At 36.6% G+C, this 27,845-nt stretch overlaps 2 protein-coding genes across 8 annotated transcripts; both read left to right on the top strand.

Annotated features, from left to right (window-relative positions):
- Window positions 1-3,280: 3,280 nt before the first annotated feature.
- LOC120071853 (uncharacterized) lies at window positions 3,281-14,120 on the top strand. 7 transcript variants are annotated; one of them, XM_039024255.2, is made up of 5 exons: window positions 3,286-3,767; window positions 4,064-4,423; window positions 5,711-5,846; window positions 12,774-12,850; window positions 14,047-14,120. In XM_039024255.2, exons 1-4 carry the CDS (start codon window positions 3,330-3,332, stop codon window positions 12,776-12,778), a joined length of 939 nt encoding a protein of 312 aa, XP_038880183.1. In that variant the 5' UTR covers window positions 3,286-3,329; the 3' UTR covers window positions 12,779-12,850; window positions 14,047-14,120. The 7 variants fall into 7 exon arrangements, with proteins under 7 accessions (XP_038880179.2, XP_090166662.1, XP_090166663.1 ...); XM_039024251.2 differs by lacking the exons at window positions 12,774-12,850; window positions 14,047-14,120 and having other exon boundaries at window positions 3,281-3,767; window positions 4,064-4,282; window positions 4,370-4,423; window positions 5,711-6,009; XM_090310536.1 differs by lacking the exons at window positions 5,711-5,846; window positions 12,774-12,850; window positions 14,047-14,120 and adding an exon at window positions 4,822-5,492 and having other exon boundaries at window positions 3,282-3,767; window positions 4,064-4,282; window positions 4,370-4,423.
- On the top strand, window positions 5,842-24,335 carry LOC120071852 (uncharacterized). Its single transcript, XM_039024248.2, has 14 exons — window positions 5,842-5,859; window positions 17,532-17,642; window positions 17,946-18,011; window positions 18,096-18,194; window positions 18,783-19,010; window positions 19,167-19,316; window positions 19,390-19,497; window positions 20,599-20,904; window positions 21,369-21,556; window positions 21,629-21,731; window positions 22,372-22,517; window positions 22,733-22,812; window positions 23,553-23,728; window positions 23,840-24,335. The coding sequence occupies exons 2-14, from the start codon at window positions 17,634-17,636 to the stop codon at window positions 23,933-23,935; spliced, it is 1,755 nt and encodes a 584-aa protein (XP_038880176.2). The 5' UTR covers window positions 5,842-5,859; window positions 17,532-17,633; the 3' UTR covers window positions 23,936-24,335.
- The last annotated feature ends 3,510 nt before the right edge of the window (window positions 24,336-27,845 follow it).

The raw sequence follows: 27,845 nt of genomic DNA, 5'->3' as shown, positions 1-27,845 counted from the left end.
AACCTGTGAAGGATTAACTTACTAATCATGGTTATATCAAATGGACACAAATATTTCTATAGTAAGGGGAGTGCAACTACGAGACTATAGTGGAATGACCCGTTAATTAACGAATGTTGATTAGCTCCGTTTAAAGAGTTTAACTAGCTAATCTCGGATCGTTGGAGCCCATGATTTATAGGTCCATTAGGATCCCCTACTAGCTCGTATGGAATAAACTTAGAACAGTATGATAGAATAATTCAAATTGTTCGAATTAGGTGAAGAGAGAGAAACCGACAAGTATATGTTAGATATAGTGGTCGAGTTTTCAGTTTAGAGATATAGCTTTAATATTTAAATGTGATTTAAATATCAAGAATATGAATACGTTCATATTCGGAAGCTCGGAAATAATGAAAATGATCAAAGATGTAAAAAGTCAAAGAGTTGACTTTTGACTTTGAAAAGTCAACCTTTGACCGACCTTATATTCAAATGTGATTCAAATTTCGAGAAAATGAATGCGGATTCATACTCGGGAGGTCAAAATTAGTCAATACGGAAAAAAATCATAAAAAGTCAAAATGTTGACTTTTTGGTCAAAGTTTGACTTTGACAAAATGACTATTTTGCCCTTTGACTAAAGTTAGTGGGAAAATCCAAACTTTTGTTGGATAATTCCACTAACAAAATAGTAGGTTAGGTGTTGGCTTATAGTGGAGACATTAAGCCCACTTAGATAGTGGATTCTAGGTGTTGGGTTTTTATGAATTGATTTCATGCAATTTTTGCATGGCATTTTTCTATAAATATGGACTTTGAATTTGATTTAAATTTTTTTGCCCATTTTGCCAAAATTATTTTCAAATTTGGGCTGAAAAAAAAAACACTTATTAATATGCTTATTGTACTCATATGTTTCTCACTTAAATTCAACAGATTTTTCATTTCCAAGATCCAATGATCTAAATTAAATGTGGTTTTCTACAATTTTTTCTCTCTATTTAAACTCATCTTTTTCTCTAAATAATGACAACAATCTTTATTATTTTCAATCATTCACAACTCATTAAGCCGCCATTGTTGCTCTCTCTCCAAGCTTCCATTTTCTTCTTTTCATCTTCTTCTTGAGAGAGATATTTTATGTTGTGAGGATTGATTCTTCCAGTGCTAAATTTGTAAATCCAATCTTTTAGAGAGCTTGTCGAGTGTGCTATTATTTTTCCAAACTATTGTAAGGGTTGCTCTTGATCCCGGAAAAAAAGTCCTTGTAACGGTTTAATCCTTAACCGTGGAAAGGATCAAGTTTGTTCTCGCACCTGAAAAAAAGAACATTGTACGATTTTGATTCTAAGCTGTGGAAAGAATCAAGTTCATAGTGACATACCCAAGAGAAGTTTGAGAAGTGGATTTAGGCCGGTTGTGTCGAACCACTATAAAATTCTCGATGTCAATTTTCTCTATTCCTATACTACTTTAATTTTGCAATTAATGTATTATTATAGTTTATTACGTGAAATTAATTGTAATATTTGTTCTTGAAGTTAATTGTTCATATTTGTATATTTTGATGGGTAGTTTTAGATTTATACATTTATTATCAATTTGTTATAAGAATCAATTTGAAGGTTTTAAAGTAGTATTATTGACTTCTTAGTTATTTTGGGTTGAATTTATTTGCATTAACTTATTGTTTAAATTACTTGTTAACAAAAAGTTTGTTAATTTGTTTAATTGGGTCCACATTATGAAAAAGTTTTAACTAGTTCAATTAAACTCTATTCACCTCCAATAAGGTTGTCGTACTGATTCAATAAATAAGAATATTAATCTTTGATTTTTTTAAAGTAATTCTAAACTTTGGTCTTCTTAAACACATATATTTTTTTAAGACAAAACTGTTATAAAATGTAGCTGAAATTATGCAAAAAATTCTGGTTAAGATTAATTAATCACAAACAAGGTAAATCCCACATCAAGCCTTCTTCTCAATTTATCCATCTACAATAATGGAAATGTCAGCTGAAAAGAACTACTATGCTCTATCAAGAAAACTACTAGGAAATCTATAATGCAACTTCTATTTTTGGTTGCTTCAAAGCTATTTCATTAGATGCTTTAGCTGATCTGTTATCTTTTTGACTTCTTGTTACTCCTATTGCTATTTCCTGAGGAAGTTCCTTCAGGTCTTCACAAGGAAGTTCTTGTGATTCTGTTGACATTGTGGGTGGCTCTAATGGTACTGTCAGTTTGAGATTTTATATAATCGAAACTATTTGGGTTATATTCATTGGATTCCTCGTTCTTTTGTGTTGAAGTCGATTGTAAAGCTGGTATTAACAGGTTATTTTTGCAAGATCTCCTCGTTTTGTCTCTGTGTGTATCAGGGATGTTCATCATGTAACTCGGTATTTTGCTGGTTATAATTTTTTTGAGTTTTTTATTATTCCGCTTCGAAAGATGTTGGGTGTAGATGGTTCTTCAATTTCTCGGGTTGGATTTTGGATGTAATCTTTGGTGACTCATTGTTGCCCTTGTCCCTTTAGTGGGCCTTTACGAATTTTCCTTTAAAACTCAAGGCGTGTAATGATAGGCGGCAAACAACGTGCGTGTGGATTCTTTTGGATTCGTTTGTGGTCCGTGTTTGCTTTTGTGGGTTTTTTGTTTGGATGGCCATTTTTTGGGATCAAATGAAAAATGGGTACCTTTTTAAATAGAATGAAAAGTGACATTCTACTTGCATCAACACCCAGTGAATTTACCTATTCGACCTTAAAAACCATCTGCACGCTGTGATTCATAAGTTCTCTGTAATTCATAAGTTCTCTTGATACTTGATGCTCTACACTCTACGCTCTTGCTAAATACTAGTTACATGCTACTCAATCCTTTATGCTTGATGTTTTACGCTTTATGTTATAGGTTCTATGCTATATACTAGCTACATGTTACTCAATTCTCGATCTTCGATATTCTATGCTCGATACTCGATACTCGATATTCTGATGTTCTATACTCTATGTTTGATGTTCCATGCAAAAAAAAATGCAAAAAGACCAAGAACGAGAACGAGAAGGAGAAGGAACTAGGAAGAAAAATGAAAAAAAAAAAGAAGAGAAAAATAAATACAGAAAAAAAAACAAAAGTAAAAAAACGGAAGAAGAAATGGATACAAAAAACACAGAAAAAAAGAAAAAAGAAAGAAGTCAGAAAAAATGAAGAAGGAAAAAAAAAATTGCGAAAGGAAGAGAATAGAAGAGAAATACATTTAAGGTTAAGAGTGTTAATTTCACCGAATGATAACATAAGTAGAAGACAAAATTCATTTGTTTTAAAAAAAGTAATCTATGCCATTTTCCCGCTTTCGTCCCTCAAATTCCATTTCCTCCATTCTTCACCAGCGGCTTCGTTCGAACCCTAAATCAATTCACTCTCAGTATTGCTCTATGGATATCACCGAAGAGCAACGAAGGCGTGCGGAAGCAAACCGTTTAGCTGCCATAGCCAAACGCAAAGCACTGATTAAATCTTCTAATGGCCAACAACACCAGGACCCATGGGAACTTTTCAAATGTCGTAAGCTTTCCACTGAACATAATGCTGCCAGTACCATCCAATCATCGAAAAGCTTAACCGGTAACGACACCCATTTGCCTGAAAGGTTCCGAGTAAGGTTGGAAATTTGCTCCCCTGACTCGTTCTCGATCACGCCGGAAGTCGTGGAAGGATGCTTTTACCCGGGAGAGGAAAATTGCTTCAGGATATTGAGCGACTGTTTATCTAGTGTATGAAATTTTGGAATTTTCTTATCACCGTCTTTGTTTTGCGCGTCTCGAAGATAAAAAAATCAGTCTGAAAACATGATACCGTTTGGATTTTGTAGGCGCTTTTTATTGAAATGTCTTCTGAACGGGTGAACTCGTGATTTGTAGTACCTTTACTGTTTATTCCCTCTGCATTTGTCTAGCTCGCTGGGATGTTCTTTTGGTTACTTGATCGCGTGGCTTATCGGGTTTTACCCAGTTTCACTACACATCTTGATCACATTTCAAAACTTGAAATTTGCCTGTTATTCTTTCAGGTCACACATTCTCACTACACACAAATTATAGGCGGAGGAAAGGCCTTGGTTTATAAGCTGAGGGATTATTGTTCTATTTTGAAATGTTTAAAAAACTCCAAGGACATTGATGTTGAAGAGATACCATGGACAACATTCAACGTGGTTGAGAGACTCTCGCATTCATTTAGTTCAGGGCGATGGATGCCATGCAGGCCTGAGCATCTTTCAGATGAGAAGGTCGACAAATTAATGAAGAAGTTACCGGATCGGTTACTGAATAGACTTTTACCTTTCCAACTTGATGGTGTAAGATTTGGCTTGCAGAGGGGTGGCCGATGTTTGATAGCTGATGAAATGGGTCTTGGGAAAACACTGCAGGTACTAAATTATATATAAATGGTCTTCTGTGCTTCTCATTGACAGATCTGTCTAGTTTTTCTATTAGTTCTAGTTGGGTGCTACTGCCACGTCCTTTGTTCTATTACATAATTCTACTTGTTGAAAGTTCTTCTTGGCATTGGAATTGAGTCCCTGGTTTCCAATTGAGTCATTCACATTCACTTTTCATTTAAAGAAATTTTATCAAGTAGTCTCACTTAAGTATTTAGTGTGGCTGCTGTTGAGCAAGTTTATGTTGTTTGGCTTGCTTGTTCCAAATGCTTGAAGGTCTGGTTCATCATTTGAGGGTGATGGTTTGTTGGAGAAAGAGTCAGAAGAAAGTTGCAGAAATCATATGGGCTTTGAAGAGTCAAATTCCTTTGAATTAATTTTTGCAGGGTATGGTAGGTCGTGGAAAGTTGGTGGTTCTGGTTTCTCTGGAAGTTATGGGCACTGGATTTTGGTTTATTCTGTGCTAACTCTCAAAGTTTGTGGGGTTAGTGGGTGCTTTCAAAGTTTTGGTTAGTGTTTGCTAGCTCTCAAAGTTTTTGGTTCTGTGTGTGCACAAGCGCGTGCATGTGTTGTGTGTTGTATGTTACGTGTGTGTGTGTGAACCACTGAAGATAATTCTGCTATTTGATGAACCATTAACCTAATATTGCCTTTTGGATGATGTTGCGAGTTGTGACAAAGTGCTTCTTGGTTAATTGGTAGAAGGTTTTGGCCCAGCAACTGCTAAAACTGTTATGCTGTCAAGTAAACTAATACCTTTTCCCATTTACTGAACTATTTACATTTCTTTTAATAGTGGATCGTATAAATTTTCTCAATTAGAGGAAATGAGTTCAAGCCACAGTGGTCACATGCTTATCTAATATCCCATGAGTTACCTTAACGACCAAATGTAATAGGATTAGGCGATTGTCCTGTGAGAATAGTTAAGGAGCATGTAAGTTAGCTCGAAAACTCATGGATAAAAAAATATAGATAAATCTTTTCTAACAAATCAACTTTGAAAGGTATTTCGAGGGAAGGCCAAACACATCTTCCTTGTTTATTTCTCCGTGCTTACATGCATCCTTTTACATTCTTGCTGTAATTATTTGCATTAACACTCGCAATTGTGTGTAGCATATAGCCTAATCATGATATTGATTTTGTTTACTTATGAAGGCCATTCATATATCTTAGAAATTTTGATATCAAGCAAAGAAGCATCTTATACATCTACCATCTCCACTATCAGAAAGGTAGATATATGACCTCTGTACGCTTGGTTGTCTTCAGGCTATTGCAATTGCTAGCTGCCTCATGGATGAAGACGGTTCAATACTTGTTGTTTGCCCTGCTGTTTTACGTTTTTCTTGGGCAGAAGAACTAGAGCGTTGGCTTCCATTTTGTTTGCCTTCTGATATTCATCTTGGTATTGTATTCTTGTATGTCTTTTTTTTCTTTCCTTTTTTAAATAAATTTGATGTCCTTCGTTCTGTTAGAACGTGTACTAATCTTGTCAAGCTAGAGTTCATTTGTTGATACTCCCTCTTCTCGTTTAATTTAATAGGTTCATTTGAACGGTATTGATGTAACGATCTTAGTTTCCTACAACATTCTAGGACGCTACTTCATGCATGCATAGGCTCAATCGTACCATTTCTTTTAAATCATCAAATTAAAGAGCCAAGATTTTATTTAATAATGCTCAAACGAGCAAAGATGGGAAAACATAATTAAATAATAATAAGTAAATTAAAGTAAAATAAAATAAAATAATTTACTATTCAGGGTACCCCTAAACCCTACTAAAAACAAATAAATGAAACTAAATAGTCAAATAATAAAATTGATATATTTTGCATAAAAGTGAAACCGCCTAACTCCTAAATTAGATTTCAAACACAATACTATATGCGGAAGCAGTGAATCGTCCTAATGGCCAGGTCACGGATCTCTCTTGTCATGCACCAGTCTGTCATTACTCTTACCTGAAAAATAGGGAAAGAAAAGGGTGATACCTGAAAAATAGGGAAAGAAAAGGGTGATACCTGAAAAATAGGGAAAGAAAAGGGTGAGTATAAAAAATATACTCAGTAAGCGGCTCACTATTGGGCCATTCAGTGATCTATTAGTCTATCCGTTGGACCCAAAATGCATAAGGGCAACATAAACATAGGCATAGACATAGGCATAAGGGGCAAACTCGAAGGCACGCTTTCATAAGTAGTGACACAAAGGTCACGACATAAATACAAGCGGTGATCCCAAAAAGGACACCATACATAAGCATAGGGTGTGGGCCTAAGGCTCACACATGTGATGTGCATGGCCCAATGGTACACTAACAGTCACTAAAATCTCATATGGACATAAGCTTACAAACATCCAGTACATAATTAAACATAAGCATGCAATCAAGGCCATGACATAGCATCAAACTTTAACACCGTTACCCATACTTCAATCAACTGTTTCACAGTCTACTCATAACTCATACATCAGGCCTTAACACATTATATTCATGCTTCAACCAGTATCCCCTTAATCCTTACATCCAACTTCATCACAGTAAGAATACTTCAAATTCAACACATCAAATTCAGCACAAAACCCATAGTAGATCTCATCACAGTTTCACATATGACATAAAAATTTCTCAGCAGGCCTAACAACATCCTAGGGCAACCAGCAGTAAACCACTTACCTTAGGATACCACACTGTCTCAAAAACAAGACCTTACTCCGCTTGAGAACTTCCTTCACCGCCGCACGTTCCTGAAACCAATCACAAATTAGGCCCAAGAACCCCAAAAGACAGAGAGCTGCCAAAAGGGAACCGGAACTTACCCCGAACAGTAGGATCAGGCGAAACCAACCACGAATCGACAACAATCGACACTGTTTTGGTGTGCAAACGAACGAGGTGAGCTTTGACGCGCGTTGGGCTTCGACTATTGACGTAACACTGATGTGCGGCGGACGAACAGAGGCGGAAGGAGAGCTCGACGCGGCTGGAAGTACTTTGCCATAAATCGAGCCTTAAAAGTCTGTACTTTACCGGCTTGGTCTCGTTTTCTCTTGTAGATCCACTTACAACCAATTGGTTTTACATCATTTGCTTGATCTACAAGTTTTCAGATAGAATTGAAGTACATAGACTCCATTTCGAGGTCCATGGCTTTGACCCACTGATCACGGTCCACATCTTTCATCGTTTGTTTATAGGTCGATGGATCCTCTATGTCGTCATCAGGTATGATAACTTGTGTTTATGTTAAACCCAAGTAACGGTCAGGCTGATGAACAACCCTCCCACTACGTCGAGGCATTCTCAACTCTTGAGAAGGATGTGACTGACCAGATATACTAGTTTTATCTACTACTTTAGTAGATGAACTAGTTCTAACTGTAGCGTTTTTGGAAATTTCATTCAATGCTAGTCTACTGCGAGGTTGATGACTTCTTGTGTGGTCTTCCTCTAAGAATGTGGCATTTGTTGATACAAATACCTTATTCTCTTGAGGATCGTAAAATAGACCACCTTTTGTTTCTTTTGGGTAACCTACAAATAGGCATAGTTTTGAACGACGTTCCAATTTTTTAGGATTTTGCACCAACACGTGTGTCGGGCATCCCCAAATCCTAAAGTGACGTAAACTTCCTTTACGTCCTTTCCATAGCTCATAAGGTGTTTCTGAAACACTTTTAGAGGGAACGTTATTCAAAATATAGACAGCAGTCTCTAATGCATGTCTCTAAAAAGAATCGGGTAACTTAGTAAAACTCATCATTGAGCGAGCCATGTCCAACAAGGTTCTGTTTATTCTTTCAGATACACCGTTCTACTGTAGCATATTAGGTGTAAAGAGTTGTGACTTGATTCTGTGTTCTATCATATAGTCTTGGAATCTTAAGTCCATGTACTCCCCACCTAGGGTTTCTTACTAAGTCTATTTATATGAGCAGTCTCTCTTGTACTTAGATTATCAAAGAATAATAAAAAGTGTTATGTCTTGTGGTTTTTTCTCCCTATTCTAGGGTTTTCCACGTAAACAAGTGTGTGCTATTCTTCTTCTTTTCTTCTTTTACTTTCATCATCTCCAATATTTGAACACTGCAAAAAACCGTGGCACACTAAGGATCAGTGCTAGAAGCTACATGGTCGGCCCTCAAATGGCAAACGGCACCCTCCGAATGATAAGTCAAAATCGGGCAAAGCACTCGTGAGTGAATCTACTAATGGAGCATCACAGCCACAGGTGCCTCACTAGAATGTCCCAGGCATTGTTGGGGTCAGTACTCAGTCAAGTACACCTCACTCTCTTAGTCTTCTTATTGAGGGAAAGGACCCTTGGATACTGGATTCAGGAGCAACAGATCACTTGATGGGCTCATCTGATCGATTCCTCTCATATTTTCCTAGTGCTGGTAATGAAAGGATTCAGATTGCAGATGGGTCCTTTGCTTCTGTTGTCAGGAAAAGTCATCTTTCTCCTTTCCAGGGTTTGATCTTATAGAATGTGTTAGATGTTCCAAAGATATCCTACAACCTGCTATCTATCAGTAAAATTACCAGGGATTTAAACTGCCAGGTTGTTTTCTCACCAAATGCTGCTTTGTTTTAGGACTTGAGCTTGGGGACGACGATTGGCACTGCTCGACATGACATGGGCCTCTATTTTCTTTCTGATGATGCTGCCTCTAGGCGTTTGTCTAGGACTAGTTTGTTGTCTTCTTTTTCAACTTTTGAAAAGGATTATTTGTTATGACAATTTCGTTTAGGTTACCCATAATTTCAATATATGAAATATTTATTTCCCTATTTATTTCATAGTGTGGATGTTTCCTCTTTAACTTGAGATGTGTATACGTGCAAAACAGTCCTGTGTTTCTTTTTCTTTCAGCCCTACAAACCTTCCCAACCATTCCATTTGGTTCATAGTAATGTCTGGGGTCCTTCCAACATCACTACATTGTCCGACAAACGGTGATTTGTAACGTTTATTGATGATCACACCCGTCTTACATGGGTGTTCCTTATCACTGATAAGTCAGAAGTGGCATTTGTTTTCCACCAATTATATACTATGGTAGAAATGCAGTTTATTCCAAGATTGCCATTTTTCGAAGTGATAACGGTCGAGAATTTGTTAATAACACCCTCCGTGAGTTCCTGACCTCGAAAGGGATTGTCCAACAAAACTCGTGTGCCTATACTCCTCAACAGAATGGAATGGTTGAACGGATAAATCGTCACCTCATTGAGGTTGTCCGGTCCCTCATGCTCCCTGCGTCTCTCCCCTTGTATTTATGGGGAGACACTGTTTTAACTGTAGCCTATCTTATTAATCGAATGCCCTCTCGAGTCCTCAAATTCCAGACACCTCTTGAATGTTTCAAAGAGTCCTACCTATTCACACGTCTCATTCCTGATGTTCCTCTACGGGTGTTTGGTTGTACTGCTTTTGTCCATAATCATGGTCCTCGCCAAACTAAGTTTGCTCCCGGGGCTAAAAAATGTGTCTTTGTCGGGTATCCTCTTCACGAGCAGGGTATAAATGTTTTCATCCCACCTCACGGAAGTATTTTGTCTCTATGGATGTCACGTTCCTTGAGGATAAACCTTTCTTTCCCGTTAGTCCTCTTCAGGGGGAGAGTACTAATGAAAAGACTAACGTGTCCAGATAATGGCTCAAGATCGTGATACCTCTGTGCTTGATAATACTGGTGAGTGTGTTGAGGTGATGTAATTGGAAATAGTGAAACTGTTGAGACTGCTCCAGATAATGGCAAGATTGCTGATGGCAATGGGTTATCAGGAGAGATTCAGGAGGTTGAGGATTTGTTAAGTGTAAATGAGTGTGACCACCGACCTAGTAGTAGTGAGGAGACAGGTAAAGCAGAGGAATGTGGTGCCTTTCTTGATATGCCTATTGCATTGCGGAAAGGGACCAAGTCTTGTACTAAGTATTCCACGCATAGTTTCTTGTCTTACGGTAACTTGTCATCTGGGTTTAGAGCCTTCACCTGGATACTGTGACGTTACCAACCAATGTGCATGTGACCATGGAAATTCTTGAATGGAAGGCAGTGGTTATGGACGAGATGAGAGCTCTTGAGACAAATAAGACATGGGATCTTGTAACTCTCCCTAAAGGACACAAGATTGTTGGGTGCAAATGGGTGTTCACTATTAAGTATAAGTCTGATGGTACACTTGATAGATACAAAGCGAGGTTGGTTGCTAAAGAGTTTGCTCAGACGTACGGTATTGATTACTCAGAAACTTTCTCTCCAATGGCGAAACTGAACACAATTCGAGTTCTTCTCTCGGTGGCTGTTAACGAGGATTGACCTCTCTATCAACTTGATGTGAAGAATGCATTCTTGAATGGTGAATTAGAGGAAGAGGTCTATATGAATCCTCCTCCGGGGTTTGAAGCTCAATTTGGCTCTAGAGTTTGCAAACTCAGGAAATCTCTATATGGGTTGAAACAGTCGCCACGAGCTTGGTTTGACAGATTCACCACCTTTGTTAAGTCTCAAGGTTTTACTCAGGGACACTCAGATCATACCTTGTTCACAAAGAGGTCTGCATCAGGGAAGGTGGCTGTCCTGATCGTGTATGTTGATGATATTGTGTTGTCAGGGGACGATACCGCTGTGATTTCTAGACTAAAACAAAGAATGGCAGGTGAGTTTGAGATTAAAGATCTTGAGAGTTTAAGATACTTCCTTGGTATGGAGGTGGCAAGATTGAGAGAAGGAATATCTGTGTCTCAATGAAAATATACCCTTGATTTGTTGAAAGAAAAAGGCATGACTGGTTGTATACTTATTGACACCTATGTTGAAGCCAACGCTAGGCTAGGAGACTCAACTGACGAAATTCTTGTTAATAAAGAAAGGTACCAATGTCTGATAGGAAAGTTAATTTACTTGTCTCATACTAGACCAAATATATCCTATTCTATCAGTGTGGTTAGTCAATTTATGCAGGCACCTTACAAAAGACATATGGAGGCTGTTATTCGAATCCTAAGATATTTGAAGTCTACTCCAGGAAAGGGCTTAATATTCGGCAAACATGACAAACGATGCATTGAGGCTTACACTGATTTCGATTGGGCAGGTTCTGTTATTGATAGAAAATCAACGTTAGGATATTGTACTTTTGTATGGGGAAATCTCGTGACCTGGCGAAGTAAGAAACAGAGAGTGGTTACTAGAAGTAGTGCTGAAGCAGAATATAGGGCTATGAGCCTAGGAATTTGTGAAGAGATATGGTTAAAAAAGATCTTGTCTGATCTTTATCAAGACAATGACATTCCTATGAAGCTCTATTGTGATAACTAGGCAGTTATAAGTATAGCCAACAACCCTGTGCAGCATGATAGAACTAAATACATGGAGATCGATAGACACTTCATTAAAGAAAGGCTAGATAACAGCAGTATTGGCATTCCCTACATCCCTTCTAGTCAACAAATTGCCGACATTCTCACCAAAGGGTTACCAAAGCAAAACTTCGATACGTATGTTAGCAAGTTGGTCTTATTGACATATACGCCTCAACTTGAGGGGGAGTGTTGAAAATGTTGTATTTGCCTTAAGGGTGGTTTAGTCTTTTTACTTTTCTTTACTATTTTAGGATTTGCCTTGATCTATTTATACGATGTATCTGTGATGATTCAGGGTGTGAAATAATAATATCTCTACTATCGTGGTTTTTTCTCTCTGATCTAGGGTTTTCATTTTTCTTCTTCTTCCTTTCTTTATTTCAATGACGTACAATTTTGTGTTTGCATGCCGAAGGGATATTATTATTTTGATTGAGGAGTTCCTCCTCCATCTGTTTTTTGGTGAGAAGGACAGCTTCTTGTGGCTTGCTAGGGTGTGTGCTTTCATTATGGAATCTTTGGGGAGAAAGGAATAATAGAGTTTTTGGAGAGTTGAAAAGGGATCCTTGCAATGCATGATCCATTTTATTTCACGTTTCTTTTTGGGCTTTGACTCTAAAGTGTGTGTGTAAGTTTTTTTTTTTTTTTTTTTTTTTTTTTGCAACTGTTCTAGGCTCTATTTTGCTTGATTGGAGGAGCCCTTCTTTTTGTTGGACTCTCTTTTTGTCGGCTCGATCTTTTGAACGCCCCTGCATTTTTTTTGTCTTCTTCCTCAATAAAAGTGGTTGCTTTAGTTTTATTTAATAAAAAGAAACAGAAGAAGTAGAAGAAAAATCATATTAATTTTACTCTAGTGTTTTGATATGTTTCTGGAAATGTACTTATTTAAAAAAATATCATATATTTACTTTTTAGTATTCCAATTATGTCAAGTTAGTCCTCTTCCTTTGGCTCAGGATAGGAGGATCACTATATAGAACCATTTGTCTTCAACGTTGTGATGCTATATTACTGAGCACATTCTTACTTGAAGGTGATCTTCATGACTTTGTATTGAGCCCCTTCCATTCTTGATCAATACTGTCAATTTGAACCATGTTTCTAATGGTTTTTGAAAAAAGTTGAGTATTTGTATATTATTGTTGCAGACATACTTCTTGAAGGCGATTTTCTTTTTCTTTTAGCATTTTTGGGTCTTCACTTATTTTTTGTTTTAGATTGGGGATTCTTCTCTTCTTCCAGACATGTAATTTTGTCTTTTAAAAATGTCCGATTATTCTTTATTTTAAAAAGTAAAATGGGCACAGATCATTCTGCCGTACAGTGTACATCATTATGATTATGTAGTTCGTGTAGTCACTGTGTGTAGTACAGTACATTTGCTTTAGATTTGGAAGTGACATTCTATTGTCACCCGAAAATACGCGCAATACAGATTACTATGCTTCATTAGAAAGAAACAAGACAACCTTCAAGGGTGTAGACGGATCTTGGAGGATATTTGAATTGTGGTTCCTTCAATTCTTGATCAATACTGTTTGAACCACATTTCTAACGCTTTTTGAAAAAATTTGAGTATTTGTATATTATTGTTGCACACATACTTCTTGACGGCGATTTTCTTTTTCTTTTAGCATTTTTGGGTCTTCACTTATTTTCTTTTAGATTGGGAATTTCTTCCCTTCTTCCAGACTTGTAATTTTGTCTTTTAAAAAAATGTCCAATTATTCTTTATTTTAAAAAGTAGAATGGACACAGATCATTCTGCCATACAATGTACATCATTATGATTATGTAGTTAGTGTAATCACTGTGTGTTGTATAGTATCTTTGCTTTAGATTTGGAAGTGACATTCTACTGTCACCCGAAAATACATGCAATACGGATTACTATGCTTCATTAGAAAGAAACAAGACAACCTTCAAGGGTAGGGTCTTGGAGGATATTTGAATTGTGGCTCACTTCCTTCCGTTGGGTGTTGCACATAGAAATTACCTATATTTTCTCGTTGTTTTGATTTATACTAATTGGAGTCAATTTCTTGTAATTGCCTAGTTTTGTTACAGGCTTGAAGCAGGTTCCTTTGCCTTGAAATTTTTTATGTGTGTGTGTGTGTGTTCCTCTTTTTTGTGTTTTCATTTATCATATATCCTGGTTTTTAGTTTAAGAAAAAGGATTAATAAGCTTGCATAGGGAAATGTGTTGTAACCTCTTGTGTTTTTGCACAGATAAAGGCTGTTCTTGATTTAGCAACAAAGATGCAGCATATTATTCTTCTATCTGGAACTCCTTCTTTATCAAGGTTGCACTGTGGCTTTCTCAATTGAATTCTTTTATGGTCTTTTGAGAATAATGTCTTTTCTCACTGAAGACATGTCTATCATGTTATATGTTGTGTTTTCCATTTTAATTTCCATTCATTATAACATCTCACTTCCAATTTTCCTAGGTGATCTTAGGCCATATGATATTTTTCATCAGATAGACATGCTATGGCAAGTTCTCTTCAACCTTTACATCTTAGATCTGAATTGGATGACTTTTTCTATTTATAATAATCGATTATGTCAGAAGTTCATTTGCCAATTGTGTATCTATTGTAGGCCTGGTCTGCTTGGAAAGACCAAGTATGAGTCTGCTTGTAAAACTGTTGGAAAAACAGAGGACACTTCAGATTTATCAGTAAGAAGGAAAATTTAGGTGAGACGGGTGTGATCATCTATAAATGTGACAAACCACCGTTTACCAGTAGAAGTAGTAACCGGTGAGGGATCCCATACATCACTATGAACAAGAGAAAATGGACTCGAGGGTTTGTAAGGTTGAAAACGAAAAGAAACCCGATGTTGCTTGGCACGAATACACACATCACAATTAAAAGAAGAAGTACTAGCATTACGAAATAAATGAGGAAATAAATACTTCATATATTGAAAATTCGGATGTCCTAAGCAAAAATGCCATAACATAACATCATGTTCAGAAACAGAGAAATTTAAAGACATAAACCCAGATTGGTGATCATTCTTAGAGGAAGCTTCGTCAGAAAGGAAGTATAGTCCCCTATCGTGCCGGGCAGTGCCAATCGTCATCCCCGATTTCAGATCTTGAAACAAAACGGAATCTGGTGAAAAAATCGCCTTACACTTCAAATCTCTTGTTATTTTACTGACAGATAACAAATTATACGATATTTTAGGCACATGTAAGGTATCACGTAGAATTAAACTATTAAACGGAGAGATATTGCCCTTTCCTGCAACAGGGGCAAAAGACCCGTCTGCAATTCGAATACACTCATTACCAGCACTTGGGTTATATGACATAAATAACTCTTAGGAACGTGTAAGGTGATCAGTAGCCCCTGAATCCACAATTCATGGTTTTTTACCATTTATATTAATCAGGCCAAAAGAAGGGAAATTACCTGACTGTGCAATTGCACTCACCCTAACCGTACTCGAGCTATGTTTACTGTCACCAGAAGATTGCTTTTGAGTTGGTTCATCTACTGAGTCACTTACCAGGGCACGACTAGTATTAGATTTGTCATGAGACTGTCGTCGCCTGCTATTGGGGGGCTTCCCGTGTAATTTCCAACATTGGTCCTTTGTATGCCACAGCTTCGTACAATGTTCACAAACAGGTGGAGGTTTTTTATCACCATCAGTACCGGACGGCTTGGCGACGAAGGCGGCTGCATCAGTAATAGGAATGGTATTATTCATGGCACACGACCGATCCTCTTCCAGCCGTATTTCATAACAGACTTCTCTAAGTGAAGGAGTCAGGCGCTGACCCAATATCCGACTATGGACACCATCAAACTTTGGGTTTAATCCAGCCAAAAACACATAAACACGATCTGCTTCCTCAATCTTCAAATATTGGGCCCCATCCTGTGGACAATTCTAGACAATCTCTCTACACAAGTCCATTTCCTGCCACAGCATTAACAGTTTGTTAATATAAGAAGTAACATCCATGGACCCTTGTTTACATTTATGGACCTGTTTGTGGAGTGTATATAGCCGAGAGGCATTCTGTCTTTTAGAATATAGATCTTGCGCTGCCTCCCAAATATCCTTGGCTGTTGCAGCAGCATATAGTAGTGGTCTTCCTATCTGGGGTTCTATACTATTCACCAAAACAGACCATAACAACGAATCTTCCTCTTTCCAAATTCGTTCTTGTGGATCACTTGGTGCCGGTTTTGGAATTTCCCCTATCAAATATCCAAATTTGTGACGCCCGTCCAAGGCCATCCGGATTGATTGGGACCAGGAAAAATAGTTCTGGCCATTTAATTCTTCCCCTACGATAAATCCTGCAGAATTACCCATCGAACCAGATAAGTAGGAAAACATTAGGCACAATAGGTAATGAGTTTACAGGATTTTTTGAATAAACTGGTTGAGGATTTGCACCGAACATCGTATCCAAATCAGAAATCTGCTGTTGTAGGTAAGCCAACCATTGTCTCACATTGTCTGGATAACGAGTTGAACTACAAGTGGTTGGAACAGGTGCTGGTCGCTCGAGCTGGTCAAGACCTTGGCTATTGACCATGGAAGGACCATCGGGTCGGGCCGTGAAGGAAGAACTTGGGTCGGGCTGTGAAGGAAGCAGGATTGTGAGACAACGGTGCAAAAACTCGGGCTGCGGAAGAACTATCGGGTCGAGCAAAGACCCTCGGGTTGGAGCGGAAATAAAAAACGTGGGTTGCTCCATCGCCGGTCTGCCCTGATTCAACCCAGAACAGCCCGGTTTGCTCCAGACCGGTACCAACCTTGTTCAGATCGGACCGATAAACCTGCTCCTCGCGTTCGATGCTCTCGATTCGGCCCTGATCGTGATGGCTTTGATCGAAGGTCATTTGTTCTTCGCGGCCAGCCTGCTCTTCGTGTCCGAGGCTGCCGAATCTGCCCTAATCGTGATGGCTCCGATCGTAGGTCGTCTGTTCTTCGCGGCCTCGGCTCGTTTCTGCGTGGAGAGACTCGATCGATGTAATCTGATGTGATGGTTCCCACTGATGTCGACTTTCTGATGATTGCAATTGGACAACAAAAATTAACTCCGGTAGGGCATCCTGAAAACATTCTTTTACAGCTGCTCGGATCGCCGTTTTCATGTCAAAACTCGAAGATCTATTAGCAGAAGAAGATTGGGGTTGATTCTCTTCCATAACGGCTAGGGTTTCGTCACCACGCTCTGATACCATGTTAAAAAATAAAAAATAGAGAAGAGAAGAACAAGAAGGTTACGTGGAAACCTAGTACAGGGAGAAAAACCACGATATAAAGACTTTCTTATTCAGTTTTAAATTTGATACACTAAATACACAGGGACACACTGAATAAATAGATAGTAAGAAACCCTAGGGGTCTTACACAATTACATAAATGCCCCTAGGTTAATAACCCTATTTTCAATATAACTAGATATGAAAAATTAAACAAATGAAAAGATAGGTTCTTAGAAAATATATTACTTATTTCTTTTTGAAAAAATAAAACGTCAAAACAAATTAAGTAGCCCCCACAATTTGTACTTTCACTGATCTTTATCTTGATTAAAGGTTGGTTTTACTATCCAAAAGAAGCCAGTTGCATCTTCAATAGACTGTGGTGTTATCATAGCATGGATAAATTGTACATCCACATGGTTAGCTATGCCGCTCATATTGGCCACAATAATTTTCTCCATGCATCAGGTTAAAATTGCTATAATAGGTATTACTGCTGGTGGAGTTGGACTTGATTTCTCTTCGGCACAAAATGTTGTGTTTTTGGAATTACCTCAGTCACCTTCGTTGATGCTTCAGGTCTGCATACTTATCCTTCTACTTAAAAATTTGTTAAAAAAAAAAAATTACCTTCATCAAACTCATTTTTATATTCCTGTCTTTGGGAAATGTTATTTTGATAACGTAAGTAACCATATAAATTAAGCATTAGAAAGTACTAGGAGAAGGGAGATAAGGTATGAACCCTCTAGAAGGAGAAGACAAACACGTCAGAGTACTTTTGAGTCTCTGTTCAACTACTTGAAATTTATGTATAGGAGAATGGAGATAAGGTATGAACCCTCTACTATTCATGACATGCATGTTTTGCTTGACCTGAAGGCTGAGGATAGAGCTCACCGGCGAGGGCAGACCAAGGCAGTCAACATATACATTTTCTGTGCCAAGGTTTTCATTATGCTTACAAATGTGTTAAGATTCTCCCTGAGAATTTTTTGGGCTGTTTTTTGCTGATTATTTTATGTTACACAGGATACGTTAGATGAGTCTCATTGGCAGAACTTGAACAAGAGTTTGCGCCGCATTACCTCGACCACTGATGGAAAATATGATGCAATTCAAGAAATTGCGGTAAACATTGTTATTTCCTTACTTCATATGATGAATCATGTTTTATATATATGTTTTGAATTTCCTTTTCTCAACCTTCTTGAGAAATTAATTTCTCGCTGAGATTTGCATCCTATCACATAAAGGCAACCATGTAGAAAGTGTGGTCACTGGTCAGCTGCGGAAGGGTTGTTTATATGACAAGGGCTCTTAGAGAACCTATTATTCAAGTCTTTTGTTAAGAGCTTTTAGTAGTATGTAGCTTCGCCAGTGTCTTGATATTTTTATATTGAAGTATTTCATGGATGCCATCCTAGGCAATTCTATTTTATTTTCTGCTTTATTTTTACATCTTCCTTTATTGTAATTACTTTAACATGTTTATACAAGCCACTTGGACAGTGTTTACTCAACTCCCTTGGCTCCCTCCTGTTATTTTGTTACCTTCAATTCAATGAAATAATTTCACAACTTAAAAAAAATGAAGAAAAAGAGTGTAGAATGTACCCATTTTCTTGGTTTTGTTCATTTATTATATTTTGTGCAATCAGAATATTTGATCACTAAATCATAATGTGCTATGGAATTTCATTTTATGATTATGGACAGGTAGAACGTGTTTCTTATCTAGAAGCATGTGGCAGAAGTGGTAGAAATTCTGAGAGTGATATGAACTCAGCAACAAGCATTGAACTCTCCTCAAAAGGAACGAGATCTCAAGGCCATGTCTCTTTGGTGGCTGAAGTAAAAGATGATTTAAATGCTAAGACTGATTATCCATCTGGTCAAAATGATGGCATCGACAATACAACTCAAGTAGATCAAATAGCTTTTAAGGTAATTTATCATAGCGTAAAAGGAAAAAGCTTCCTAGTTGCATGTTTCAATTTCAAAATTTCAACACATATTTTGAATATTCAGTTCAGCTTCTATTGCAGTGTTTTGTGTTTCCGAGATATAAATTTAATTATTTAAATATACTTCTTAGTACAGGGTGAAATGTTATCTGTGCAACTAAACAAAGATTTGCTCTCAATGGGAAAATTGGAAGAGAATGTCATTGAAGTTGACACCAGAAGTCCTGAAAGAGCTTCCTGTCCTCAATTGGATCAGCAAAGTGGAGAGAATGATCAAGCGCAGCAGGTAGAATATTGATAAGAATATTCAAGACACTTGTATATGTCATCTTCACTCTCCAGGTGTTAATGAAATGCAGGAAGAAAAGTTAGGCTCTGGTGTATCGAAGGTTGATAATGGTGAACCCCATCTGATCATTGAGCCTGAAAAAAATTCCTTGAACCATGTTCATGTTCTGCGGTTTGAGGTACTTTGGTTCTGTTTATTGATTGATTCTTCTTTTGATAACCTAGAATGGGATGTTCTTTTCAGTAAGTGAAACTGCTCAAATTTTGTTCTTCATGTTGATTACTCCGCACAAAACTTTGTCGATATATAACCATAAAAATTCCTTTCCAAAGAAAGGGGATCTGTACTCTCTTTCATTAGGACTTAGAAGTTCCATTAAGAAAAGTTTCCTATTCGAAGATACCACGGTCGCTCTCTTATCTTTGATTATGGAAACGATGGTAAGATTAGATTTTTCTTTCCTCTCTCTCTCTTATAGTTAACAAATATCTCATCAATAGTGTGAATAATGATATTTTACAAAAGTGGTGGACGAAAGTCAAACCGTAGCAAGGAAGATTATAAAGGGGATAAGACGACTTAAGATTAAAATTGTTGAAGGAAGAATGAAATCATGAACTCTAGGATGGCAATCATGGTTTAAAATATTTTAAGCTTCTCCCGAAGTGCCTTGGAAGAGATTGTTTAGTTGCATTAAACCATAGGTTGGTTGATGAAGCCAAGTTGGGAGAGAATTAAACTTTGAAAAATTACTTCAATCTTGAATCTATTCATTAACGAGTAAGGTTCGGTTTATATACTTAGCCAAATTACAACTTAATGCTAAAACAGAGTTACCATACTAACTTTACAAATGTTATAAAACTTAAAAGAACCCGTGTATGCTTAAGAGAATTCTAAAGAAAATAAAAGAGCCAAAAGCTACACACAAGCTACATCATTGTTTGTATTCTTCTCAAACGGACCAAACTTAGCTGACAAGGACATACTATTATGCTTGATTTCCTGAATTCTTATCTCTTAGTTCCTTTATAAAGTTCATTCTAGTTGTTGATTTGTATTGTTCTCTTTGATGTAGTCAATGTCCTGTTCATGATGGTTGATCGTTCAACTTAAACTGGACATAGTTATGTCCTCAGATAAAAAAATTTCAGCGTGCCATTTAATAGTTTGACAGGAGTAGTTGTATTCAATCAATTAGCTACTTCCGTTGTTTATTTTTTAGGCATTGGATGTTGCGTAGGCAACTGATAGCAAAATGATCTACCTTCATTTTCAGGTTAGTCAGTATACAGGAAGAGTGCACTTGTATACATGCATTCCTGGGATAGACTTACGACCAAGGCCACTTTTTCTGAATTTCCGACCAGAAGAAGTTGAATTGATAAACTATTCTGTCGATAATAGTGAAAAAACAGATTTCAATTTGAACGTTACACTTTACAAACACGCTCTTCAAGAATTTCTCAGTGAATGGCATAAGTTGAGACCGATTGAGCAAAGAAAGTTACATGGAAAGCCACTGCAACTTCCTTTAGATATTGAGCTGTGCTACTTGAAGGAAAACATCAACCACAACGCTGCTGTATGTTGAATATAATTTTAGTAAGATTTTTCCTGGGTCAAGATGAGTTCAATGTATGCCTACTCCCTTTCATGTAGTCTGGCCAGCTTATATAAGCTACTCCATATATTGGTTACAAATATGTTAATCATATATTGGTTATATTCTTATTCTGTTTATATCCTTTTATGTATTGAGCTTTTCTCCGGTAGGAGGCTCAGTATCTTATTATTGATTTATTAGAATATAAATATTTTATTCTATACAAATTTAGAGTTAATTTATCATTTATACCTTTTCCATTGCTCGTGTGGACTTGTGATACAGTGAGTATATTGAGGTGCCGAATCTTTACCCTTGATTTAATTGTTCTTGCAGACTTGTGATACTATTGATTTATTGGATTTTTTTTTTTCGTATACACTATAGCTAACCAGTAAGTATCTCCATAATATCAACACTGATGATTGCATCTTTCTGTGCAGGGAGTGTTGAAGGGTAAAAGTTTGCGGCGCACAACACCACTCGATGACATTAGCAAGCCATTACCGTCTTCTGCTGTGTGGAAACTGGTCCTATTATGCTGTGGCTCTGGGAAAAGAAAGAAAGAGTATGCTCAGGGTTGGACACTGACTGATGAACCTCTTTGTAAACTGTGTCAAGCTCCATGCCAGTAAGTTCATTTCTTTATTTTCGTACGTTTAAAATTCTTTGATCGAATTTCAGTTGTTTCCTTGACTTTCAGGGGCATCAATGCGAAGACACCTGAATATTTCGAAGATCTTTTCTGTAATCTTGGCTGTTATGAAGAATACCGCATTAGGATCAGTACCACATCCCTCCGCCGGGTGAGAATATCAATTATTTACGTTTTTTCCATCAATGTTATGCAGTTTAACATATGTATGTAGTAGTGGAGTAGAATGTTGGTTGGCATGCGGACCAAATGTTAGACAAGTGTTTGTGCAAGCCGTGTGTGTTGAAGCCTGACAACATCTTAAGCCTCTGTTATACCAGCATGCACAAGAACCCTTATGTTAGGTCATTTGACTGATAATAACAAATAAGATATATGTTATAAGAGTTCTTTTTTATCTTGTTAAACTTTCCAAATGATGATTTAGCGAACCTTTTTTTTTTATAAAAAAATTTATCAGTTAGAGTTGAGGCTCGACAACAGATTGCTCTTAAAAAATAATGATTTGTAATTTCCTCAAGCATGTTTGAAACTTTTCTTTTCTTTTTTATGAATTGAAGCGACGAAAGGAAGGTGGGTCATAATTTTTTAAAGTCCGACTTTCATCATGAGTTTTTTCCCCCCCAACTCCGAATATTCACAATCATGCTTCCATCGACATTTCTTTACATGGATACATGTAAAATGGGAGCATTTAGTTTATATTTTACTCTCCGTTTTCCATTTTCCTTGGTATTTTTATGATTATTGTTTGGCCATATCTGTTAATGTAAAAACGCTTAAAATACCAGGAACTATTTCGAATGGAGCGTGGTGTCTGCTCAAATTGTCATTTGGACTGTCATAAGCTCATAAAGCATATAAGACCATTGACCTTGGACATGCGGCGTGATTATATTGAAAAAGTAGCACCTAATTTGGCAAGGCGGAAAAAATTGTAAGTCTTTCAATTAAGTGGAGTATTGATGTTGGTTTGCATAGGCGACGTTGCATTATATACTTTCCTTTCCTTGTCAGTACATTAGTGAATATGTTTGCCTTTGGTAAATTGTGAGTGTCCACAGTTTCAAATACTTGGGTAGACGAGTATTCAGTGAATAAGGAATGGTTCCTATTTTCTGAGTTCTGATACTATCTCTTCTCATCTGGAAGGCTCGATAAGATTGTTAATAATCTAACTGAGGGCAGCGCATGGCATGCTGACCACATTGTTCCTGTTTACCGAGGTGGAGGTATGGAACATTCTACCTTGAAATTTATGTATTAGTTATAGCATGTACGCTTTTGTTTTAAGTTTCAAGCTTATATGCATGGGATAATTCCCAACATGCTCATCTCCAAGCTACTGATTAAAGATCTCAATATCTGTAGTCAAAGTGACCAGAACATTATGGATAATAATACTCAGAGAGGGTCCAAATGCAATCATCTTCTAATTTCAGCTCTATGATTTAATATAACCCCATGGATATTTGCAGTTAACGACGAAGAGTGAGATACCTGTGTCTTCTTATTGTAGTTGCATTCCTAGAATTGAAATATATGCATGTAGAAATAAGAAGCGTTGATACTATTTTGAACTCCAGTGAGACTAAAGAGGCGAGGGAAAATAGAAATGAGAGGACGTATGTCAATCCAATTATTTTTATTAGAAAGCAAAATATCATTATCATGAAGAGGTCATTCATTCCATAGAAGAGTACAGAGATGGATTTTTAAGGGCGAGAATTCTACTCATAGAACATAACCCTTAATAACTAACTTGGGCCCCCAGGTGTTTCATCGTCGTGCTGCAGACTATCTTGATTGTCTACCTTGTTTCAAGCCCAGGAATAATTTCAGGATTCTATAGTTTTACGTTGACCAAACCATTTGAATCGCCAAATAGTTTGCAATAATCTAGCTTTCTATTTGGTCTTTTTACTAGAAACTGAATTCGACTGATTAACCTGAGTTATGTTTACCACTGAAGGTGAATGCAGGCTAGAGAATATGAGGACCCTTTGTGTGGCATGTCATTTTGATGTTACTGCCGAACAACGTGCTGAACGACGATTAGTTCGGCTCAAAGCTAAGAAACAACTTAGAGACGCTGTCACTGATATCAAGAAAGGTGGAAATACTGAAAGGATAGGTACCGACATTCAGGTTTGTGCTTTTTGTATTAGTTGTCTACATAGTTTTAGTTCAGACAAATTTACCTTATTAAATTAAAGAGGTACAATCTTTATAAAATAACTGTCTGGAAACAAATTACAGAAGCAATTGCACGATGAGCAAGAGAATGTAATTGATGATCAGCTGATCTTAGTGAAGGTTCCTGGAAGAGAGCTTACTCCAAAGATGACTGTCTAGACGATAATAATACAGAGGGACCTGGAGAGTCTACAGGAGCTTAGAGGACAAGCATCCTGTAATTCACATTCTTCAAGTAATTCTCATCACTCCACATTGTTGTATATTAATCTTCCATGGCTGGGTTTTGTATGTATTTTGCAGTCAGATTTGGTGGCTCAGTCCCAGCTGCAACACATGAGCCAAAAGATCAGTATCGGCTAATTGCATTCGTTGGACTTGACTGGCAGGAAAATAGGTGTCGTATGTTGTACATGCATGATCCAATTTTGTTGCTCAATCTCGATCATACCCATTGTTTGAACTTGCAAGTTAATGATGCTTGCTTGTTCCCCTTATAGTTTTGTAACGAATGTTTTTGTAACTTAGATCTATTTAATGTAAGCTTGATTGGTCCCAATTGTTGGTATTCTCGGACTAATTAGTTCCAACCTCTGTTAAATAAGTTAATGATCGTTTGTGGTTGTTTTGGACGTAAGATAGTTATAATAATTTGTGATTATTATAATATGAAATTATAATAATTTATGGAGTTGAATGATTTATGTTTGGATTGTAAAGTATTTTAGTTTGGGTTTTTAGAAGTTTGTATGGTTCATAGAGTATGTGTTTGGGGTGATGATTTGTTTAACAGAGTTTTGAAGTTTGAGTTTAGGTTGATTGGATTTCATTTTATTTTATTTTTGTTTAGCATAGAGTTTCAACCTCACATATCTATTGCAAATTTCATCCTTATATTATTGGAGAATCTTAAAACACGTATTTGGATGCCTTAAAAAGAAAACCAATTGCATGTGATGATATTTATTTATTTTTATTATTATTAATTTTACAAAGTTTATAACAAAATCATACTAGGAATATGAAAATTGCAACATATAATTCAATTTAAGGTAAAGGTTGTAACATTTATATATATATTTTTAAAAAATTATAACACATAAATTGTATGTTCAATCTATGTGATCTTAAAAAAATGTCCAATTTATATGAACATTGTGGGTCTTACTAAGTTTGGGTAAATTTTGTCATTTATTTTTTAAATTATATATCTTGCAATTTTCTGTCTGTGTGATTTTTTTCTTTTGTTTTTTTGTGCATGCGCGTGCGTGTGTGAAATATCAAATTGAGAAGTAAAATTTAAAAAAATTGAAAGAAGTTAATTTCTTTAGTAAAATCAATTTTTAGATTTGTTGGTCTACTTTTTTCTTGATGATTGAATCGCTTGTTTTGGAAGAAATTTTGAGAGATAATATTTTGAATCTCTATTTTGTACAAATAAATTAAGAAAATAATGACCAGATAATTATGCACTTATTTCAAAATGATTTGTTGGCATGATTTGAGAAATTCGGGAAGACAACTCAACATATTGATTTACAACTCTTTTGATTGGTGGATTGATTTATGTTGATTTGTCATATATGCATGTGATTGATAGTTTGTGAAGTAGAAGATATTTTGATAGGTAATTTGTTCCACAAATATAACCTAAATGGTCGAGCTTTCTCTAGCTATTTTTTAATGAACTTTACATAGGTTGTGGTGCCTATAATTTTAAGTTCAATAACATTTTAATTTGATGTGTTATGCATATAAGAATTTAGCAATCTTATTTAATTGCTATTTTATAGTATGATAGTCAATATATATTTGTTTAGTACATGTTTGAATATCTCATGAGCAATAAACTGGATTACCTCAAATTGGATGCTATTGTGATCTAATCTAAATAATGCTATATGGGTTACTTTTGACAAAGTTTATGTATGATTCATGTTAAAAAGAATATTATGTTTGGCCATTAATTTTCTTGGAGTTGAAAAGTAGTAATTATTACTTTTAATTCAGTTTGACCATATAACATTATTTGTTGGTAGTATGAAAAATTTGCAAATTTATTACCTAGGAAGCTTGTTAAACTTTATGGTAATTTGTGATATTGTCTAAGCTATAAAATATGTGATATTTTATAAGGCACGAGAGCTTATACCTAAAGTTGTCCATAATAAGTGATATCAAAGTCATGTCTCTAGCTTAGCCATGTTGATATATTAATCCTCAGGTCTCGAACAAAGTTGTAGTGGAACTTTAAAAGTAGTTCTGGTGTGATCCATGCTTGAACTCTATTGGATAGGTAGTATGTGATAACTTGTAGAAATACAAGTTATTTATGCCACTTTATCTAGATATTGCAGCCAAAAGTTAGTAATTATGCACCAATTGTATGAAAGTTAGCCTAGTATTGCAATAATTATAAATGTTTGCGATTACACCCACTAACACCAAGAAGATGGAAGACAAGTTGAACTTTACTCTGTTTTGCAGGAGACCAAGTCACCGCTTGCGCTCAAGGCTCACGAGAGACTAATCAACGCATCTCTGTCACATTGCACCCATCAATCAACAATGAAGAGACGATTACAGCAATGACGGCGCAATGCGACAGTCGATCCAAGAGCTGTGCTTCAATCGCATGTGGTAATAAAAACAAACATCGCATGAAAACCTATGATCGAAAAATGCAGCTGAGTAACGCAAGAGTGGAGGATTGAGACACGTGTACAACTAACAATTGTGTAGAATTGACGGTCTGATTGCATAACAGAAGGAATAATATCCCTCCATCTTCGGAATTACCATAACCATGAATGGGGACCACAAGGCCAGAGTCAAAGATTTGCACCTATAAATACCCCATTGATTTCAGAGAAAAGGGATGCTACTTGATACGGGGCTAAATGCTGCTAGACTGTAGAGAAAAGGCTGAGCTGAGTGCTTAAGAGAAGAAATCCGGGAAGAAAACGAGATAAGGCCGAGAGGTGAATCTTAGATCCAATCTGCCATACACCCGATCGGAAGCTTTGTGCAAATATCCCTCCTACCGGTAGAGCAAGCCTGAGAGGGAAGCTCTTCCTACCATCAAATCCATCTTATCCAGCAAGCAGATCTCCATTAAATCTGTGCCAAGACATTGGTAGTTGTTTGTATCTGTCTATCTCTCTTTCATTATGTATTTCATGTTTTCTTTATCTCTTCATTCACACACCATGTATCAAGCCATTAATAGAAATATTAAATGTTTCGATAGAATCCATTCACCACTTTCTGTCTATTTCCGTTCACCCATCAATCACTTTCTCCATGATATCTTCTTAATCCCCTGATGAGCAATATGAATCACTAAAAACTTAATCTGTATTAAAGATATAAAATACGTTTAGCTAAAGCATGCTAGACGGCATCTTCCCCTGTGAGAGCAGAAGTGAAGGTGTTATTCTGATCTATCGAGAGAAGGTCAGAAGAATGCATTAACTAAAGCGAGTAGTACTTCTAGACATGGAAGCAACCTTACGTTCATTACGTTAGTCTCTGTTTCACTACAGACATGTGGGAGCGCGGTCGATCACTGAGAGGTGTACGCCAAGAGAAGAGCGGAACATTATTTGTACCTTCAATCCAATTAAGAACTTGCGTTGTTTGTATTATTTGTCTCTCTTTCTATTCTGTTCATAAGACTTGTCGTCGCATTCCATGTCTTTGCATAACTTTCATAGCCAGTCTTAATCCTAACATCTTGTACATGAAGTCTGTATCTTGTATCATCTAGCTTAGGTTTACTATATTTTTATGTTTTTATCGCATCTTTACTGCTTTCCTTTATTTTATTGTAATTTATATACTTATACAAACATACTTTTAAAGATTGAAAACCTAGTCGCATGTATCATGAATATACCACAATAACCTAAACCATTCCCCGTGTTCGACCTTGGATCACACCGAGAAACTTGCGGTAGAATTACACTTGGTTCCATTGTAAGGAAACTTGTGACAACGCATGGCATACTACATGAATACCCATAATTAACACATATCTAGAAGTAGTATTGCATCAGTGTAAGCACTT

This window comes from Benincasa hispida, chromosome 2 (assembly GCF_027475165.1).
Source record: "Benincasa hispida cultivar pf3 chromosome 2, pf3_genome.v1.1, whole genome shotgun sequence".
NCBI lineage: Eukaryota > Viridiplantae > Streptophyta > Magnoliopsida > Cucurbitales > Cucurbitaceae > Benincasa > Benincasa hispida.
This window is presented reverse-complemented; position numbering and strand designations above follow the sequence as displayed.

Coding starts and splice junctions, on each gene's coding strand:
- LOC120071853 (XM_039024254.2), top strand. CDS start 3,330: ATGCCATTTTCCCGCTTTCGTCCCTCAAATTCCATTTCCTCCATTCTT. Junction 3,768..4,063: donor TGAGCGACTGTTTATCTAGT/GTATGAAATTTT, acceptor TTATTCTTTCAG/GTCACACATTCTCACTACAC. Junction 4,424..5,710: donor GTCTTGGGAAAACACTGCAG/GTACTAAATTAT, acceptor GGTTGTCTTCAG/GCTATTGCAATTGCTAGCTG.
- LOC120071852 (XM_039024248.2), top strand. Junction 21,557..21,628: donor CTGTGTCAAGCTCCATGCCA/GTAAGTTCATTT, acceptor CTTGACTTTCAG/GGGCATCAATGCGAAGACAC. Junction 22,518..22,732: donor TTGGCAAGGCGGAAAAAATT/GTAAGTCTTTCA, acceptor CTCATCTGGAAG/GCTCGATAAGATTGTTAATA.